General features: G+C 52.8%; 4 protein-coding genes across 4 annotated transcripts; 1 reads left to right on the top strand and 3 right to left on the bottom strand.

Moving 5' to 3' along the window:
- Positions 1–398: 398 nt before the first annotated feature.
- EMWEY_00028110 (hypothetical protein, conserved) lies at positions 399–3,455 on the top strand (the record flags this gene model as incomplete). The annotated part of the gene is made up of 3 exons (XM_013478213.1): positions 399–2,186; positions 2,420–2,945; positions 3,331–3,455. The coding sequence occupies 3 exons, from the start codon at positions 399–401 to the stop codon at positions 3,453–3,455; spliced, it is 2,439 nt and encodes an 812-aa protein (XP_013333667.1).
- A 2,185-nt stretch (positions 3,456–5,640) lies between these two features.
- On the bottom strand, positions 5,641–6,822 carry EMWEY_00028100 (hypothetical protein, conserved; the record flags this gene model as incomplete). The annotated part of the gene is made up of 1 exon (XM_013478212.1): positions 5,641–6,822. One exon carries the CDS (start codon positions 6,820–6,822, stop codon positions 5,641–5,643), a length of 1,182 nt encoding a protein of 393 aa, XP_013333666.1.
- A 2,766-nt stretch (positions 6,823–9,588) lies between these two features.
- On the bottom strand, positions 9,589–10,997 carry EMWEY_00028090 (hypothetical protein, conserved; the record flags this gene model as incomplete). Its single annotated transcript, XM_013478211.1, has 2 exons — positions 9,589–10,440; positions 10,635–10,997. The coding sequence occupies 2 exons, from the start codon at positions 10,995–10,997 to the stop codon at positions 9,589–9,591; spliced, it is 1,215 nt and encodes a 404-aa protein (XP_013333665.1).
- Positions 10,998–15,677: 4,680 nt separating this feature from the next.
- EMWEY_00028080 (hypothetical protein, conserved) lies at positions 15,678–17,128 on the bottom strand (the record flags this gene model as incomplete). The annotated part of the gene is made up of 2 exons (XM_013478210.1): positions 15,678–16,075; positions 16,189–17,128. 2 exons carry the CDS (start codon positions 17,126–17,128, stop codon positions 15,678–15,680), a joined length of 1,338 nt encoding a protein of 445 aa, XP_013333664.1.
- Between the last annotated feature and the right edge of the window lie 417 nt (positions 17,129–17,545).

Below are 17,545 nucleotides of genomic sequence, written 5' to 3'. Positions count from 1 at the left end.
CTGGGGGGGGGGGGTCGAGAGCGCGGTTGTTCTCCGACGGAAACCAGCAGCAACAAGGCGCTTCCTACTGTTGCTCTTGCTGGTGCTACAGGTGCCGTTGCAGCGCTGTACTAGGACTTGAATAGAGGGGACTAAAGCAGCAGCAGCAGCAGCACCCGAGGTTAATCCTCCCTCCTCGGCGCAGTGCGTTCAGAGCAGCATTGGAGCAGCAGCACCAGCAAGCTCTGCAGGAGCAGCATCAACGTCACCCAGGGCTGCGGCAGCAGCAGGAGGAGGAGCCTCTCTACATTCGGGATCGAAGAGAAGCACATGAAACGCGTGTGATCGCAGCAATCGCAGCACCATCGGGGACAGTGGAGGCGCCAGCAGCGGCAGTGTCACGCGTTCACGCGCATCAAATGGCGGGTACATCCGCAGATCCCGTGACCTGCGTGGAGCAGGGGTCAGGGGCGGGTGCTTCACAGCGGCAGCAACAGCAGCAGGATCAAGGAATAGTTGCTTCCTCTGATGCTGCGTCTCTCAGTGCTGCTGAGGAGGAGGATGAACAGAAGCAGCAAACAGAACGGAGCCAAAAACCCTCACAGAGAAGTGGAGACAACTCAAAGCGGCACTCGGTAAATGGCTGGGGTGCCAGGTCTCCGTCGGCAGAGGAGCAGCATCACCACCAGCAGCGGCAGGGGGAAGCAGGAGGAAGAGCAGAAGCTTCTGATTCAACGGAAAGAGAAAACGGCGCCGAAGCGACAGGAGTGTCTGAGGTGGCCTTGGGTGAGCTCTCTGGAGGGCTTCCTTCACTTGCAGCATTTTTGGCGGGACAAGCAAATTTAAAGGCCTTGAGTTCCACGGAGGCTGTGTCTAAAGGGGATGAGGGTCTCCAGGAGAAGGGAGAAGAGCCACCTGAGAGAGCACCGTCTCCTCCGGCAGCAGCAGCAAGTGCGCCAGCAGGAGGACAGTCGAGGGCCGGTGGGACGGCGACATCAACAGCCGCCGACGCGGGGGCAGGAGAGACAGCCGAGGCGGAGGCAGAAGCATCAGCTGCGCCCGGGGGTGAAGAATGTGGGGGGGAAGGCGGTTTGCGTTCGTCTTCAGCAGCGGCGGCGGAGGAAGGTGCCGTTGCTGCGGCGGCTACGCCGCGACGACGGCAGCGGGTTGTGGGACCCGAATTGTATTTGCGTTGGCAGATGTTGGCAAAGAGAGTAGAGCGCGTAAAGGGCGTTTGCTACAGCAGCACGCGCCACGAATGGATTGCGGTGGGGCCCGTGCAGCAAGGCAGTAGCGGGCGAAAGAAGAATGTGTATTTCTCAGTTCCGAGGTACGGCTTCTCTGAGGCGAGGCAGCTCGCCGTTGAATGCAGGAGGAGACAGGAGGAGATCCTAGCCGGCGGCGGAGACAAAGCTGTGGACGCAGCTGCAATTGCTGCAGAACTCACGGAGAAGTATAGGCAACGGGCAGGAGCAGCTGCTGCTGCAGCTGCAGCTGCTGCTGCTGCTGGCCAGCCGTTGCCTGATGGCGATGACAGCGACGAGCTTGAACGACTTGGTCTCACCCTCATGGAGGAGACCGATGAAGGCAGCAAAACAGATGGAGAAGAAGCAACAGCAGCAGCAGACACAGACAGCAGCAGAGGCGCCGCTTCTGGTGGCGCCGGGACCAGCGCGCAGCAGGCAGCAGCCTCCCCTTCGGGGGGCAGGCCCTATGAATTGCGGAAGAGGAGGCCCCCCACAACGCACCTCAGCGACGATGAGGCAACGGACGGAGCCGCCAGGCGTTCATACACCAGGACGCAGCAGCAAGTGCAGCAGCAAAACAATCCCAGAAAAAGAGGGAGGCCCCCGAGGTCGCGGGGTGGAGCCCCACTAAGCGACCTACCAGCCATCGGAGGTACTTTCGCTGCTGCGGACCCGCAGCAGCAACTTATAATACATGCACAGCACCAGCAGCAACAGCGGGGAGCTGCACCTACGGCGTGCAGCACAGGTAGCAGCAGTAGCCAAGGAGTGGGGACTAGCAGTAGCAGCAGCAGCAACAACAGCAGCAACAGCACCATTAATATGCGTCTTTTGAGTGAAGCCCTGGGGATGGTGCTGCAAGATTTGCTGAGGCTCTGCTCCTCCCCCTCAGCTCTTATTGCTGCTGGCGTTCCCCGCGATGCCGTAGACCTCTGCGCCCTTAGCTGTCGCTGCATTGAAGTAAGCGAACTGCCTGTGACTGTTGGTGCATAAAAAGCAACAGCAGCTGTTTGGGCTGCTGCTGCTTGCCGCACTAGAAAACTCTGTACAGCTTATCCAGAGCAGCAACTAGAGTTTGCAGCCAACAAGTCATAGTGTTGCTGTTTGCGTTCTAAACTAGGCAGGCCCATTCATTCCACTGCCAGTAGGCCCCATGCTTCCCGGGAGTTGTTTTCTCCTGTATCGATTTTCAGGCAAGTCAACGACGAGTGCGCGCCGCTACATCACCGCAGGAGTTAGAGGAATTTGTGTCCCTCTTTCGAGACTGCATTATTCAGCATAGACTACCCAGCAGCAGGAGGCCAGAACAGATCCTCCTTTACGTAGAAGCTCTTGCCCGGAAAGAAAGCGCTGCTGCTGCGGCGGCGGCGGCGGCAGCAGCGGCTGCTGCGGCGGCGGGTGGAGGAGCTGCAGGTAGCGGCGCAGCCACAGCAGCCGCAGCAACAGGGGGACTAAGGGGCTCTCAGCTCCAACAGCAGCAACTGCTGTTGCTGCAGCAAAAAGGCGTAAAGAGGGACGCTTCACCCGTGAGGCCTCTGAAGACATTGCCGTCAGTACCGCCACAGCAGCAACAGCATCAGCAGCAGCGGCTGCAGCAGCTCCAGCTGCTGTCCCTGCTGCAGCAGCAGCAACAGCAACAACAGCAGCAGCACGAGGGGCTTCGGAGGCCTGCGGCGGAAGCGTCAACTTCCCCACCAAAGGATGCAATCCTAAGAAAGTGTAAGTGCAAGGAATGAGTAGCGCCGCAGCTAGCAGCTTCTTTCCCAGTAGTAGCATTAGTAGCAGAAGCTGTACCTGCAAATCGGTCCCTGGTCGCTTCTGTCTGTTCATATATGTAGTTTGGGCTCATCCCACCGCTAGTCCCTTGTATCTTGTGTTCGGTCTTCGCTGGATGCCGCTCTCCAGCGTGCTTTAGTGGTAACGCCGGTGCGTTCGAGTTTTAGCCGGTTCTAGGGGTTGCTGCGTGCGGTGCGCTGTCGGTGTTGATTTGCATCGGTCTGTTTGAATTGGGGGATTGGGCGTCTTAGTTCAGATTTCGTTTGGGTTGATAGAGGTGTCCTGAGCGATCGTTCTCTTGAGAGGGTGTCCGTATGCGTGTATGCAGATGTCACCTTTGAGGCCTGGCGGCGCTCCTGCGTGGCTGCGTTGAACCGCGCAGAGAACTTCGGGGATTTGCGCCGGTTGCCGCAACTCCGAGATGCCATTGTGTACATCTTAGGCGCTGATTAGCTGTCGTCGCCCACAGGGACGCGAATAGGGAATTCTCACGCTGATGGCTGTTGCTGCAGGTGCTGCAGCAACAGCGAAGGCAGCACCAGCACCAGCAACGGCAGCAGGCAGCACTGGCTGCATGGTGCACAGGCACCGCCGGCGCACGACCAGCGACACGCAAAAGCTTGGCGCAATAGCAGCACCTATGTGTAGCAGCTTTTGCTGCTGCGGTAGGTGCGGTTGCAGCGGCAGCAGCATCGCACACAGCAGTGTGCAACGTGTTGTGGGAGCAGCAGAAAATGAGAGCAGACGCACATGTGCTGTAGGAGCAGCCGCATTTTGCAGTGAAAAGAATGGCGTGTTTTGAAGGCAAGAGATGGACGTCTCTGTTCCGCTCCGCTGCCCCTTTGTGGCAGCATGCAAACTTATCCGTCTTAGCGTGTTGACTTAATTGATTATCACGTAGGCATTGGTGGTTGTTGGTTGCACTGCGACTGCTCCATCTGCTGCTGCTTGCTGAAGGGCCTGGGGATGCGGGGAAGTACAGCCTTCCACTGGCAGCATGGTGCTTTTCAGTGCACGCGTGCAAGCCCGAGGGAAGTGGGTAGCGACAGAAACGAGCGGAGCAGTCAGCTACAGGCAAAGGTGTGATAGGTATAGGAACAAATATAGAGAAGTTTCTTGACGAGACACTGAAATGCCCACAACGCTGCAGCCAGCACTAAGTAAGCATCCGGAGTTACTGGCACTGCAATAGGGGGGAAAAATAATATGGGGGCAGGGGGAGGCACGTGCAATGCAGAGGATACAAGAGCAAAGAAGCTGGTGAACCAGAAGCCACAACGAAGGGCCAGAAACAAGAAAGAAGGGACGCAAACAACTAAAGAGGCACACCACCATCTGGGTGGTTGGGGCAGAATGCCTGCCGGTTGAGGTACTCCACCGTCCCTTCACAAAGCTGAGAAATGAGTACAGTGTGATTAGGAAACAAGTGGAGGAAATCGAGAGGTAAGGCACGTACAGGAGACAAAGGGGAACAAGAAGGGCCAACCCATCGTCCGAATCCATGGATCCTCGCTCGCTTGAGAGTGTCTCTGTCCGCCCCTCCTGTCTCCCCCTTGTTCCTGTCTACCCTGTCTCTTCTATGCGTCGCGTCATTGCCTACCCCTGTCTACTACTCCTGTGTGCTCCTTTATTTTGTTCACTTGTCCCTCTTCCTACCGTGCTGCCCCCTCTAGCGAATTCTCCTGCCGACCGCTGCCCGCGCTGACATGTTCGAAAAGGTCGGGGATGTCGGCGACCCGAAGGCTGCAAACAAGTAATGCAGGCAGCCGCCGCATAACGTCACCCGAATCAGCACGCCAATGCTTGACAATAACTTAGTTCACAGCGAATGGCTGGGTGCCACTCCAGGTGCCGAAACTGAAGGTCAGAAAGCCGAAAGCGGGGTCGGTGGAGCGCGAACTGCACCGCCGTCGCCCGCAAAACGTGCAGCAACTAGCAGCCCCTGGCCACTGCCAACCTCTGCTAGCCACGGCTAACCACTGATGCCCGGCCGTCTACCGGCTGGAGCACCCAACATGTACAAGCTACTGACACCTCTTCCAGTTGTAGCGGCATGCCAAATTGGACCTACTTGGCTCAACGGCTGCCACCTATCGAACTGTAAAGGTACGTGTTGGGCCGCTGCCACCGCAGCTGCTTTCGCTGCTGGTGCTCTTCTCGGCGCCCTGCGGTGGAACTGGGCGACCGCCGAGGGAGATAACCGCCAAACAGCACTACGTAAGGGTCAAGAAGCGCCCGACAGCGCGTATGTCACTGGGAAAAGCGAAGAAAATAACCAAAGACAGAGAGCAGCTCAGGAGAGGAATGTGACTGGGTAAAGCAACGGAATGTTGTTGTACTCAACCTAGGGCACTGAAACGTTTGTTCAACTACGCTGCTACGCTGCTTCTGCAGCACTTCCTGCCGGTTCTTGTGCTGCTTCTCCCGACGACTTACAGCTGTCGCTGCTGCCGCTGCTGCCCTTTTCTCCGTTACGGCGACTTTTCTGTCGCCAGCGCAAATCTGCAGTATCTGTTTCTTTTTCTGATTCGAATCTACCCACGTGTGCGCACACCGGTTATGCAGGCACCAACGGCAGCAGCAGGTGCTGCCTCTGCAGGTTCCTCTGCTGATGTTGTTCCGTCGTGTGTGCGGCCGCTTACAGATCTCCGCTGCACTCCCCAGGCTCGCAAACAGAGAGAAGGATCCCTCTTACGAAAAACAATACCGGCTGACTGCCTGCGTAAGTGTCTTGCTGCTGCAGCAAAAGCAACCGAATGCGGTCGTCAGCAGCAGCAAGTGCTGCAAATGCAGCTTGGTATCCTTCTGTTCCTTCGTGGTAGAGATCCGGAAACGTTGCTGTCAATCCGCTCTTCGCTGCCGCAGCTGCTGCTGTTGCCTTAATGACCACTTGCTGCAGCAGTGCCTCCCACAGACAGTCGTCGGGAATGGAGTTAAACAGATTCTGCTCGGCTGCCAGGGCCAGATACGTGGAGGCAAGCTGGCGCTCTTCCTCAGCTAGCTCCTGCAGTTCTGCCCACCTGAGCCTGACGAACTCCATGTCGATGCCATCGGCAGTCCCTTCAGCTGCTGCGGCGGCGGCTGTTGCAGCTGCTGCGTCTGCTGCTCTTGCTGTCAATCCTGAGTACTCCCGCGGCGGGGGCAGTGGTGGATTCCCTGCTGCTTCGTGCATCGTCTGCTTCCTCCCCCTTCTGCTCAATTGTCTGCCGACACTTCGAGTAAGGCCCACCTGTGGGGGAGGCTGTGACACTTGGTTTCGTGTGGACGCTGCTGGTTCTGCTGCTGCAGAGTTTGGTGTGGTGAGGAAGGGGGCTAATCGTTCCTGAAGTGCAGCAAATCTCACGAGGTACCTGTCCTTTACGATCCCCAACTGCAGTACCATCTCTGTGAAGGCACTCCACTTCGAGGTCAGCAGGAAGGGCGCTGCGAGGGCGAAGTCCGTCATTTCCCTTAGCCCAAGCCCCATAACCCTGTCCCTCAATCCGCCTTCCGCGGCAGCACCTTTGATGTTGCTGATGTTGCTGCTGTCGAGGCAAATGAGCGAAAAACGCTCGCAGAGAGCCTGCTGCATCAGGGGTAGTCGGGAGACATACTCGCTGCTGACTTCACGTGTGGAATCTGCAGCAACTGTTTGCTGGCGCAGCGCCATCCACCAGCCGAGGGGGCTTGCCTGGGTGGGTGTTGCAAGGGAGACAGTCTCCTCAACAACGGTTTGACGAAGCCGCCTGCGGGCCGTTGGAGCCACGCCAATAAGGAAGGTGACGATCGCTGCGGCCCATAGGAACTGCAAGGTGCTGTGCTTATCTGACGAAGAGGCCATCTGTCCAGTTCCCCCCGAGCCCCGAGTGGTGGGGGGCAGGGAAGAGGAGGGCTCCGGGAAAAACACAAAGTGCACCAAACCTTTGATGCTAGCTGCAGACAGCCAATAAGCAGCTGTCCTGTATGCGAGTTGGGTTGCAGGAGGCAGCCGAGCAGTGGCGTTGGGGCGACGCCTCCAGCTGCTGCACTGCCGCTACAGCTTCTTGTTCTCCTGGGTTCCCAGAGGACCCTGAGGTGCTGGAATACGCTTAATGTGCGCCCTTCCCAGTCCTTTCGGCACAGAAGAACTTCAGCTAGGAAGAAAGAGGACAGCAGCCCAGGCGCCACCAGCTGCCGTTGCTCCCCGTTGTGGCATCACTAGCAGCGCAGGAACCGCGCTGCCTAAGGAGCTATGGCCTCCAACTTTTCCAAAAAATGCTAAATTGAACCAAGGCAAGCGAGCGCACCAAATAACATCTGCAGGAAACTGGTTAACTTCACCCAAGCATCGCCGTCGCACAGCCAGGTCGCGGGCCCTGCCTGGTGCCTGTAGTGCACAGGCACTACAATGGGGCTCTGGTGTAATCGCTAGTAGCTCACTAACCGTAAAGAGAATGATTAGGACATTAGCGATTAAGAAATAAAATTAGTGCTGCAATTTGTTCTAAGAATCGAGTACCGTAGATGGAGCCCTAGGGTAGTAGGATTACCTCTATAGCTACCACTATGGCAGTATAGCAATACCATGTCACTACTGGGGTACCACCTAGTCACTACTTGGATTCCAGGTAGGCCTCTTTAGAGATCTAAGCGAAAAGGAAGTAGAATTAGTACTATATAGGAGTATTATGTCTATAAACACGACTTTGTTGGATAGCAGTTATAGGTCAGGCACCTGACCGTCTCGTCTCCGTTAATATCTCCCCCTCGTCATCCGATAGGTTGGGCGCTGGCACCCAGCCATGACCAGAGTTAATTCAGAATAGTCCTATTATTCTGGGAATTTCCCGTGTTTATAATAGAGGCTCGAATATGCTGTGGAACGTTAAGTATTGACTTCCGGGAAGTTGGTTAGTTAGAGCATGTAGTCAGGAAGCCAGACGCGATGAGACGATAAGTTAGCACAGCTCAGGACGGCTGCGAACTACATTTGGGGGCTGCTCCGTGAAACAGTTATATCCTAAGTTTAGTACATGTAAGTTCGCTAGACAAGCTTACGTATCTAGGATATACGCGCAGTGCCGAGGGAATAAAGCCCGCCGCGAACAAAGATTCGGCCATTAGGGTATGGCCTGAATTTTTAAATAACGAGACGCACGTGCGACAATTCTTAGGGACTAAATTATTGCAGAATGTTTATGGGGGAATTCTTTGCAACGGTGTGAACCGTACTAGAAAGGGAGCCACCTTCCAGTGGCCTGGGGAACATACGCAAGGGGTGCGCAAATTGAAACGGTGTCTTATTGACTACACGATCTTACAGGTTCCCGACACCTTGAAACCTTTCCAACTGTGTACGAACGACTCGGGATATGCGATGGGGGCAATCCTGGAGCAGGAGGGACAACCCAACCCATAGGATTCCTGAGCCAGGTGATGACCCCATCTCAGGCGAGATATTCCATTTACGATCAGGAACTTTTGGCGCTTGTTTCTGCCCTGGCGAAGTGGGCACATCTCGAAAGGGTTTCCAAAGTGACGACCTTTACAGATCATCAGGCTCTCACATATCTTCAGCAGCTCAAAGCCTCTAAACTCTTACGTGGTCGTACTGCCCGTTGGCTGGATTCCCTTGCTGAACTCCTTGATCTTACGATAACCTATTTGCCAGAGGTACGCAATCAAGTACCCGATGCTCTGTCACGTCTTCCCCGTGACTCTTATACTCTTCAGCACTGCCACCTAGTCCCCAGGCACCGTAAAGTCTGCGCAGGCGAGAGTCGTGTCCCTAGTGCCGGCAGCTGACTTGGAAGTTGCTCCCGCAAGAATCAGGGGGCGGTGTGCGAATTACAGGGAACTAGCGGGCCTCCGTGGCCGAGCACTACAGTGCCAGCTACCTGAGCATAATGCGGCATTCACTGCTCTGTTGTCTCCTTGAGTTTTTCTTCCTTTACAGAGCTTTAAGAACCACTAAGGTCAATCTAACTGCTACTCAATGAGTGCGCTGGAACGGCGGAGGTTTTGCATCTGCTTCCTCTCCCCAGTTGTGAGGGCAACGACCTCCCCAGAGGTGGGTTTCTCTAAAGACTCGAAGCTACGCAGCCCAAATCATTCGGAAGCCATCCTTGACAAGTGTTCTCTGCTATGCACAGGGGCTCCGCAGAACACGCTGCATTCCATAATACCTGTAACAATGGAGGGGATGGAGCTCAGCTGGCAAACTACAAGGCTGGGCGGCTCGGCACAAACTGCTCCCGAAGGCGAGTGTGTGCATTACTGTGTGGCCTCCTGTATAACTGGTACATTGGTTTCTGTCTCTGAATTTAGTTTATTTGGTCGTTTGCCTGTTAACGGTTGTACCTTACAGTACCTGCATTTGGTGGGCTGATACTCTAGAGAGCCTCAGCAACCTTTGGGGTGAAAAAATCGATGCTACCAACATAAGCGCTTCACTATAGGAGAGTGACTCGGCCGAAGCAATACTACGACAAACATAGCCTGTTAGGCAGTGGATTTTAAGAAAACGGACGTCCGGAAATGTGGGCGTCGTAAAGGCAGGGTAGGCTGGCTGGCATTATCCTCAACGGGCATCTCTCCTTGCGTCGTCGCATTGGACTGGCTGTTAAATTTAACTATCGCTGGACCTGTGTTGGTGTTTTTCTCCTGCGTGCACTGTTAGCGAAACGGGACTTTCACGTGGTGCCAGAGCTGGAGCTGCTCCGGCTGCCCCTGAAGGAGCATCAACGGGATCAGCTGTCTTGTTGTTCTCGCTGTCGCTGCCGCTACTGCTGCTACTGCTTTTACTGCTGCTTCTACTACTCGCCTTGCTGTTGTTTGAGCTGCTACGGTTGCTGCTGCTGTTACTACTACTGGTAATCTTGCTGCTGTCTTCACTCCTTGCGCTGTTTTTGCTGCTGTTGCTACTTGCGTTACTACTGTTTTTGCTATCGCTGCTATTGGTGTCGCTGCTATTTATGCTGTGGTTACTTTTGCTGAGACTACTGGCGTCGCTTGATGGATCTGAATCTTCTTCGGTGCTTCGTTGGCGGCTCAAGCTGTCCACTATAGATATGTTTGTTGCTGCTGGGCTTGCCGTTTCATTTTTTGATGCATTGTCCGGGAGTGACGTTTCCCCACTTCTGTGGGTATCTACTTTTCCCGTATGTTGCCATTTTGCCAGTTGTTCTGCTATAGCCTTAATTTCTGCTTGCACAAGGTGCATTTGCTGTCTCTGGTGATGTTGCTGCTGAACACGCTGCTGCTGCAACCAGCTCGGGTGTCCCTGTGAACTCTGCCCACCTCTGTACTGTTGCCAGTCTTGAAAATTCCTTCTATTTTCCCGCTTTCTGTTGCGGCTGTAGTGCAGGGCGGTGTTGATATCCTCCAGCAGCCGCTCCACTGCAGCAGCTGCAGTTTCCGGCAGTGGGCACTGCTGAGATTGTAGCATTGTGTTAAGAAGGGACAAAAGGGTCCGGAGATCCTGATGCAGCAGCACGAGCCACAAACAGCAGAAAATGCATTGCGATCAGCAACAAATCGCGCACAGGTTGAGCAGAGGAGTAGTGTGGTAGTTGGGAAAACAGCGCGATCGCATAGTTTCTCGTGCCTTAGCGAATGCAGTTAGTCAATGTGTGTAAACAATTACATCTTAGCAGCCGCAATGAGCCATGATACCTGCAGCAAATCATTCCAAGTCTCAGCTGTGGTTTCGTTGAATATTAGCGCTCGGCTGTCTTTATCGTAGTAGCTATTGCCAGCAATAGCAACAGCCACAGCAGCGCCTGCTGCTGCTGTTGCTGCGCTCTGCTGCAGAAGCCGCAGCAGCCTTTCACGGCATTGCAGCAGTTGCTGCTGTAGTTCTCCTTCCGCTCTTGTGGCGGGCACAAAGTACGGCTGCTGCTGCTGGCGTTGCTGTTGCAGAACGAAGGCGTTCGCAAACAGCAAAAGCGACGGAATATCAACTTTCCTTGCTGCCTCTACTAAGCTTCTGGGAATGTCAGTTTTGGGGTTTGTTGGAGTTGATGTCTCGTTTCTCATCTCGCGTTCCATTGGTGCTGCTCCTGTGGCAGTGTGTCTTCATCTACACATGTGAGCTCCTCATATAGGGCGCCGATTTTATAGTTGAGTGACTACAGAGTTTTTTTGCGCAAATGAGGAGAGCAGCATCCGTGTGCTGCACCGGCAGTGGTTGATCTGGTTGGCCTGTTTTCAGCGGGCTCAAGCGTTGCACTCCGCGCCACAGAGGTACAAAGCAACGGCAGAAAACTCTTCTTGTGTCAGATGATTTCTAATCAACAGTTGTTTCTGCTGCCTGCTCTGCTGTTCCCGTAGGCTACAACCGCAGGCAGTGGGTGCCGCTGCCTTACCGTCCGTCACTGTCGACGGCAGCTGCGCCTGTCGGTCTCTCAAGTTGTCGTGAACAGATCACAGCGTCGTTTAATAATTTCAAATCAATAAAATATAATAAAGTAAATTCATACTAAGTTCCGCCCAGGGGAAACGGATGAAAAGTACCTGATCCCCTTTGGCGTCTGGGCGCAGTTGTACGGTAAGCTCTGTAACGGCCAGCTGCGCCGTTTCGCGGCAGAAAAGTCACCGTGTTTGCTGCTTGCTATTCGCCCTCTAGTGATTAAAATATGCTGATAAAAAATATTTACATAATGTTTATTTACAATTTAAGCGGCTTTAGATAAATCGTTCCCTACTCTTCGTGCACTGGCGTCACAATATGGGTTTCGATGCCCTCCACCATTGTAGTGCCAGCACTACAGTCACGGATCCCTGCAGGACGTTCACGTACATACGTATACATGTGTATACGGTCTGCCGTGGATGCATACACGCCTAAGTTTGATTCTTCAACCCCTAGCGTCAAGCAAACTTCACACGTTAACTCGGGATGCTCCGCTTGAGTTGTCCTAGTAGCACTACGTGTGAGAGACAGTGCCATACACAATTTTCTGCTAAGTCTATCGTGCGCAAGCTGACTCCAACAAATAAATGCTGTCCCTCGCTCTTCCGCCTTCTGTAACCTGCACGTAGCAGCCCAAGGACTTCAGGCGTTGGGTGTCTACCCGCTATACCCGCTGGCCTTGCTTGAAACTCTGTTAATTCTATCAGATGTGTATGTTCCTTCTCTTACCAAGTAGCATTTAAACGTGTCCATCTGCTCCCCTCTATTTTTTTGCTTTCGTGCCCTTGTACGGGTTTTTCCACGTGAAAGGCTTCGGAGGGTTTTCGCTCCTCGCCACGTGGTTCAACTCCCCAGCTTCCTGTTGTTGGTCTGCTCTCCAACGTTGTGCATATCTTCTCCATTAATCTATAGCCCGCCCGTAGAAAACTTCCAGTTGAGGTCGTTAATGCGCTCACAAACGACTTCTCTCTGCGGGCATTCACTTGCCCATCCCTCTAAATTGCTTGTGGTCGCGAGTGATATCTGCACCAGGTTTTCCAGCCAAGCTTGAAATAGCAGACTTCTCATGGTAGTCAGTGCATTATTTCGACCTGCTAACGGCAATTGCTGGGAACTCTTTGCTTGCTGCCACATACAACGGCCATTCGGATGGCAAGCTTCCGGCAGGGGAAATTCCAGCTGAAGATAGCTGAACGCTACCTCAGAACGTACGAATGACTGGAGACGCAGGATCAACAGCATTCGACTGCATGCAAGTGCTAAAGTCTGGTGACAATCAACCATTGCACTAGGGGTTGGAAAAAAGGCCTCGGCTGCAGAGTTGCAAAGCGGAAAGCCGACGGGACAAGAGAACAATGACGCTGGCTAATAAGCAGTAGCCAGGACTTTGTGCTTCAGAGTCCAAGGTTCGGAACGGCAATAGACAGCCAAGTAGCAACTACCGACTTAGGGAGCAACTAGAACCATTTGCCATGGCATAAGTTCACCAGTCTAACACTGCGATGTAATGCTTGGGAAGATAGAGCTGCTGCAGGTCCGCATATACGGCTAAGTAAGCAGATTTGCCTATTAAATTAGGGTCTGTTATGGAAAATTAGAAACGAAGAGAGCTCACGTTTCATATCATGGCATGTACGGACAGCCGTCGTTAGTTACGGTATGCCTGCGCCTGCATACCGGCAGATCCACCCGTCTTTAGCCTTTTATTGGGGAAACTTCGATGGCTTGCCGGATTCTGCATTAGAGGCGAAGAGCTGTGACGCACCAGGCTAAGCTGAACTTTGCGAAATGCCGCGCGGAAAGCTCAGCAATTTTAGCATGATTTGACTAGACCATATGCAGCGGCATATGTTGGTAACAGAGACGAGCTTGATGAATGGTTTAAGGAGTCCACGTAGACTGTTAACTGGAAAGCTGCTCCATCTTGGAACCTCTTGATGCCAAATAACCTGTTCATTTGTCATCCGCTCCAAAGGTGGTTGTTCCCGTAAACGGTGCTCCTACCTCTGCTGTGCAACAGTCTTGGGAGCATTATATTCAAGGCGTCGTTGTCTGCTCCCCGCGCGAACCATTTATACGGCTGGTGCCACTAACATTAGTCACACAATTGAGTATGTCACGTTGAAAAGGACGGGGGGTTCTTTTAAAAGGTCGGCTACTTGGCACACAATCTCATGTGCTTCTTTTGATGCTGTGGATGCTGTCGGTACTCTGCATAGCAGAACAGTGTTGTCTTCCTCACAACACCTGCTTGAACGCAAGCATCCTTCTCCTCTACAGAACAGCAACCGTCAGTTGGTGTTCCTGTTGGTGTCCCCAAGGTGAATTTACTCTTCTAACAATACTAGCGCAGCCTCCCTTGCTGCAGACATCTTGAAAATGAACCAAACTAACACAGAACACTCCTCAACATGATGCTATTGCAGCTGATATAACACACGGCGCAAATCGACCCACCTACTTCCAAATGAAGTGATTCTGGAAATTCAAAAAGAAATTGAAATATCAAAGAACTTGCCCCTACAATAACATGGGAGCTGCAGCGGTGCCGCTGGCTACACTCTCAATTCGTCTAAATGTGCGCAGTATGACTGGTTCCTAGCAGTGCTTCACATCCTCGATTTATCTTTGCAGAACGTTTCCGAGGGAGGCGTTTGTTCTGTCCTCCCATGAGCACTGATATTGAAAGAAATTTCCGGAGGTTGTAGCGGGGAGACAAGCTTTTCTGCCACAACATCGTGTCTGCTTATATCTGTAGACAGAACATCTGTCCTGCGATGCCCATGCCCCTCCGCCCGTCTGAAGCTTGACGATGCACGTTATGAAGTTTACTCCAAGTCCCAAAGCTGCATGCGCAATACCGTCATTTGCAACAGCTGTGTCAGTGTGAGGTGCTTTCTAGAATCGAAAGCGCGCTGTCGTCTCTCCAAGCCCTCCACGCAGGAGCCCTGAACTTTCTGGGGCTTCTCCCTTTGCATATGAGCTCTTGCTTCAGCTCAACAACGACCCGAGGAGGAGGGCGATTCCCTGTTCGATACACTCTTAAGGCGTCAATAAGCCTATGTACAAGTACAATATGGTCATATGCTTGCTCTGGGCGATTCACAATCATCTCTGGAATGCGTAAAAGTTTATCCGTGAATAGGTCCCACCACACGTGCTTATTCATAACTACCCCCAACACTTCACAAACAGACCACAAAGAATCTACCACAAGAAATCGAGTGCCTAGAAGGGTCAACAACTCTCCTGGAAACAAGCGCATTTTTTGTACACGTTCATGTTTAAGCTGGAAATATATCAGCTCCCCACTCAGGCGCATGAGATGGGAGGCATCATCCGCTGTGAGCTCCCGCTTAAGAAGGATTTCACGTAATGGCAGCAGTATGCTGACGAGCCACCTACGACCGGGTTGGCATGCAACCTTGTCGTACTGAAATGCAGCAAGGGAACCCAACGCAGGAGACTTAGGCAAGCGATAAAACAGGTGTTTACAGTAGAATTCATTGGAATCTCCTGCTAGTGTAGTACCCTCTGTATATTCGGCCTTCAGGTAAGACACACAAACACAACAGCTCTGCTGTCAATAAGCTAGAGCAACGGATTGCGAGGCGCACAATAGCTCGTCCCAGCGCATAGCGAAGCCATACAATTGGCATCAGCCTCTCTGTGAATGCTTCTCCTATGGTATAATGCTTTTAAGGCACTTAGAAATGGCGCGAACGAATATCCGAAGAAGGCAAAGCCTGCCACCAGATAGTGTTTAAAAATGAATGTGTGGTAAGGTTGGCTAAGGCCGTTGAGCGTGGCACGACACAAAGGAACGCTCTTGTGAACCTGCTCTATCTGCAGCAGCATACAAAAGCTTATATAGAATTACAGCACAGCTAGTCAACAAAAGAATAAACAAGATTGCCGGGGGCCAAATACAACCAGTATCAGTGACAAGGTGCGGTTGTGAGACACTCGAAGTAATGAGCAGGCTTACTGATAACTGAGCAGGCGTCCACTGCAGCAACGTCAACTCGTTGGGCGAATGTTCCCGCCCGTATCCTATGTCACCATTTGCGCCAAAAGAACCGTGGGCCTTACCCGAAGCGGCAGAAGACATAGCGTGAGGCACAGCCACAGGCATCCCCTGCTCAGAAACACATATGATGAAGCGAAAAATGCCTGGATGAAGCAAATACAAGTAGAAATGGGCAAACTAAAGAGTAAAAATACTTTCGAAAACAATACAGGTAAGCTACACGGCATGTGGAAGTATGGTAGGGTAGCCCTTATGATGATACCACAATGGCCGGTCAATTTACTGTTAGTGCAGAGCTGACAGAGGCCTCGTTCTTTAACTGGAACTGCTGCGTTCCCAGCTGTTCAGCGGCATTTGGGATTGAAGTCACGGAAGGCTTCGTATGTGCAAGCATTGCGGTATTGCACGTTTTCCACTGGTTGTCGCCAAATTCTGGGGAAAACTGATATGTTTGATGAGTGGTTTGGAGAGCCTTTTGAGCGTCATCATATCCAAGGATCTGTTGTGAAGTGCCTTGGCCACAGTCCAACCACGCTGGTCCTTTATTGATATGCTGGGCACTTTTAAGTTCCATCGTTGGCTCTTCAGCCTGAGGCGAGAGATTTAACAGGACCATGGAACTGTCCCGAAACACGGATGATGGAAACTGTTCAGGGGCTCCAGACAACCAACCTGCATGATGCCACCCACAGAAAGACAAAGCTCCAATGTATTTCAAACATTTCAGGAAGACTGGGGTCGAGGCCTGCATGAATTTTGGCGTGAGAGTTCCTTTGTAATCCTACCTGGACTGGATAGTTGCAGGTTGGCTTGTCCCATGTTGGCTAGTCCGTTTGACCAACCTGTTGCTCCAGAGAGCTGGTGCCCAGCCAACACAGGTGATGGCTGGGTAGTCTCAACGGAGTCAACCAGCCCCGCCGTTGTGCCCTGTGATGATTCGGTCGAGTGCATAGGCCCAGTTCGGCTACTGTGCAGCTGCTCAAGCTCGTCCCCGTATTTTTCCAGCAATGCGTCCATCCACTGAGTAACATCACCAATGCCCGCGTGGGGCGACGGTGCAGAGGTTTCTCTGTCTAGTGTCTTTCCAAAATCAGCACCTGAAGAAGAGCCACTCTGAGGTGCCGTCAACCACTGGTCTTCCTGAGTAAAATCTCCATAAGAGCTGGTCGACGGTGACAGGTGTGATGCCTGCGCTTCAATCCTGCCCCTTTTAGTTGACGAAGCCTCCTGACGGGCCCTCTGTTCTGCACCCCTTGGTACTGCATATTGGTAATTGTTGGGATTTGCTGTTAAAGGATACTGTTCTTGGCCAGTTCCCACAGGCAAAAAGGCAGGGAGATGTGACAAGGCGTGACCCGCTCCTCCCTGGAGGGGGCTCCATTCTGTGAACAACCCTGCACAGAAGTCATTAAATGCGCCTTCGTTTTGGGAATTATTGCCCTCTCCCTCACTACTGGATAGTCGACGCAGCACTGGAACCTGCGGCGATGCCTTCTTCTTCGGAAGTACACAGAAAGACACTGCCAGGACCAAATGCAACAGTAGCGCAAGTGCAGCGCCGGCAGGAAGCTTCAGGTGCTTTCTACTACTCCAAACAGAAGAAATGGAAGTACTTTGTGGCATAGAACTGGTGTTGTTGTTTGAATGGTGATCTTGCTCAGCTGGTGAGGCACCTATCAAGTTATCATGCTCCCGAAATGACGTTGCCCACGCTGCGCTTTGCATTGCAGAGATGGTAACTGCAAATGCAGATATGTTCGCATAATTATATTGTGCAATTAGGTCCTCAGTGCACAAGCGACGAGGAAGACAAAACTGCGGGCATCATGCGAAGCCGGGCAGTTCGTCACCTGGAAAAAGCAACAGTTTGCACTGGCACTGGCAGTATCCAATACAATACAAGACCAATTTGTAGATAAATTGAATTTATCGATTTGCCAGTTATAGTCTACTTCACAGTGAACCGATATTCTACTTAAACGGGAAGCAGTTCGGGCCCACAAACACACACCCACTATCGACGCCGAGGACTGCGTGCTGGAAGCGTCCATGCCATACTGCGAACATCAATGGCGCCGGAGAAATGACTTTGGAAGAAGCGCGAAAAGGCGGGAAGCGTATGTTATAGATGCAAAATAATTA

The sequence above is a fragment of the Eimeria maxima genome, genomic scaffold, assembly GCF_000499605.1.
Source record: "Eimeria maxima Weybridge genomic scaffold, Emw_scaff318, whole genome shotgun sequence".
Lineage (NCBI taxonomy): Eukaryota > Apicomplexa > Conoidasida > Eucoccidiorida > Eimeriidae > Eimeria > Eimeria maxima.
Note: the sequence above shows the minus strand (reverse complement) of the source record. Positions and strands in the feature narration are given on the sequence as shown.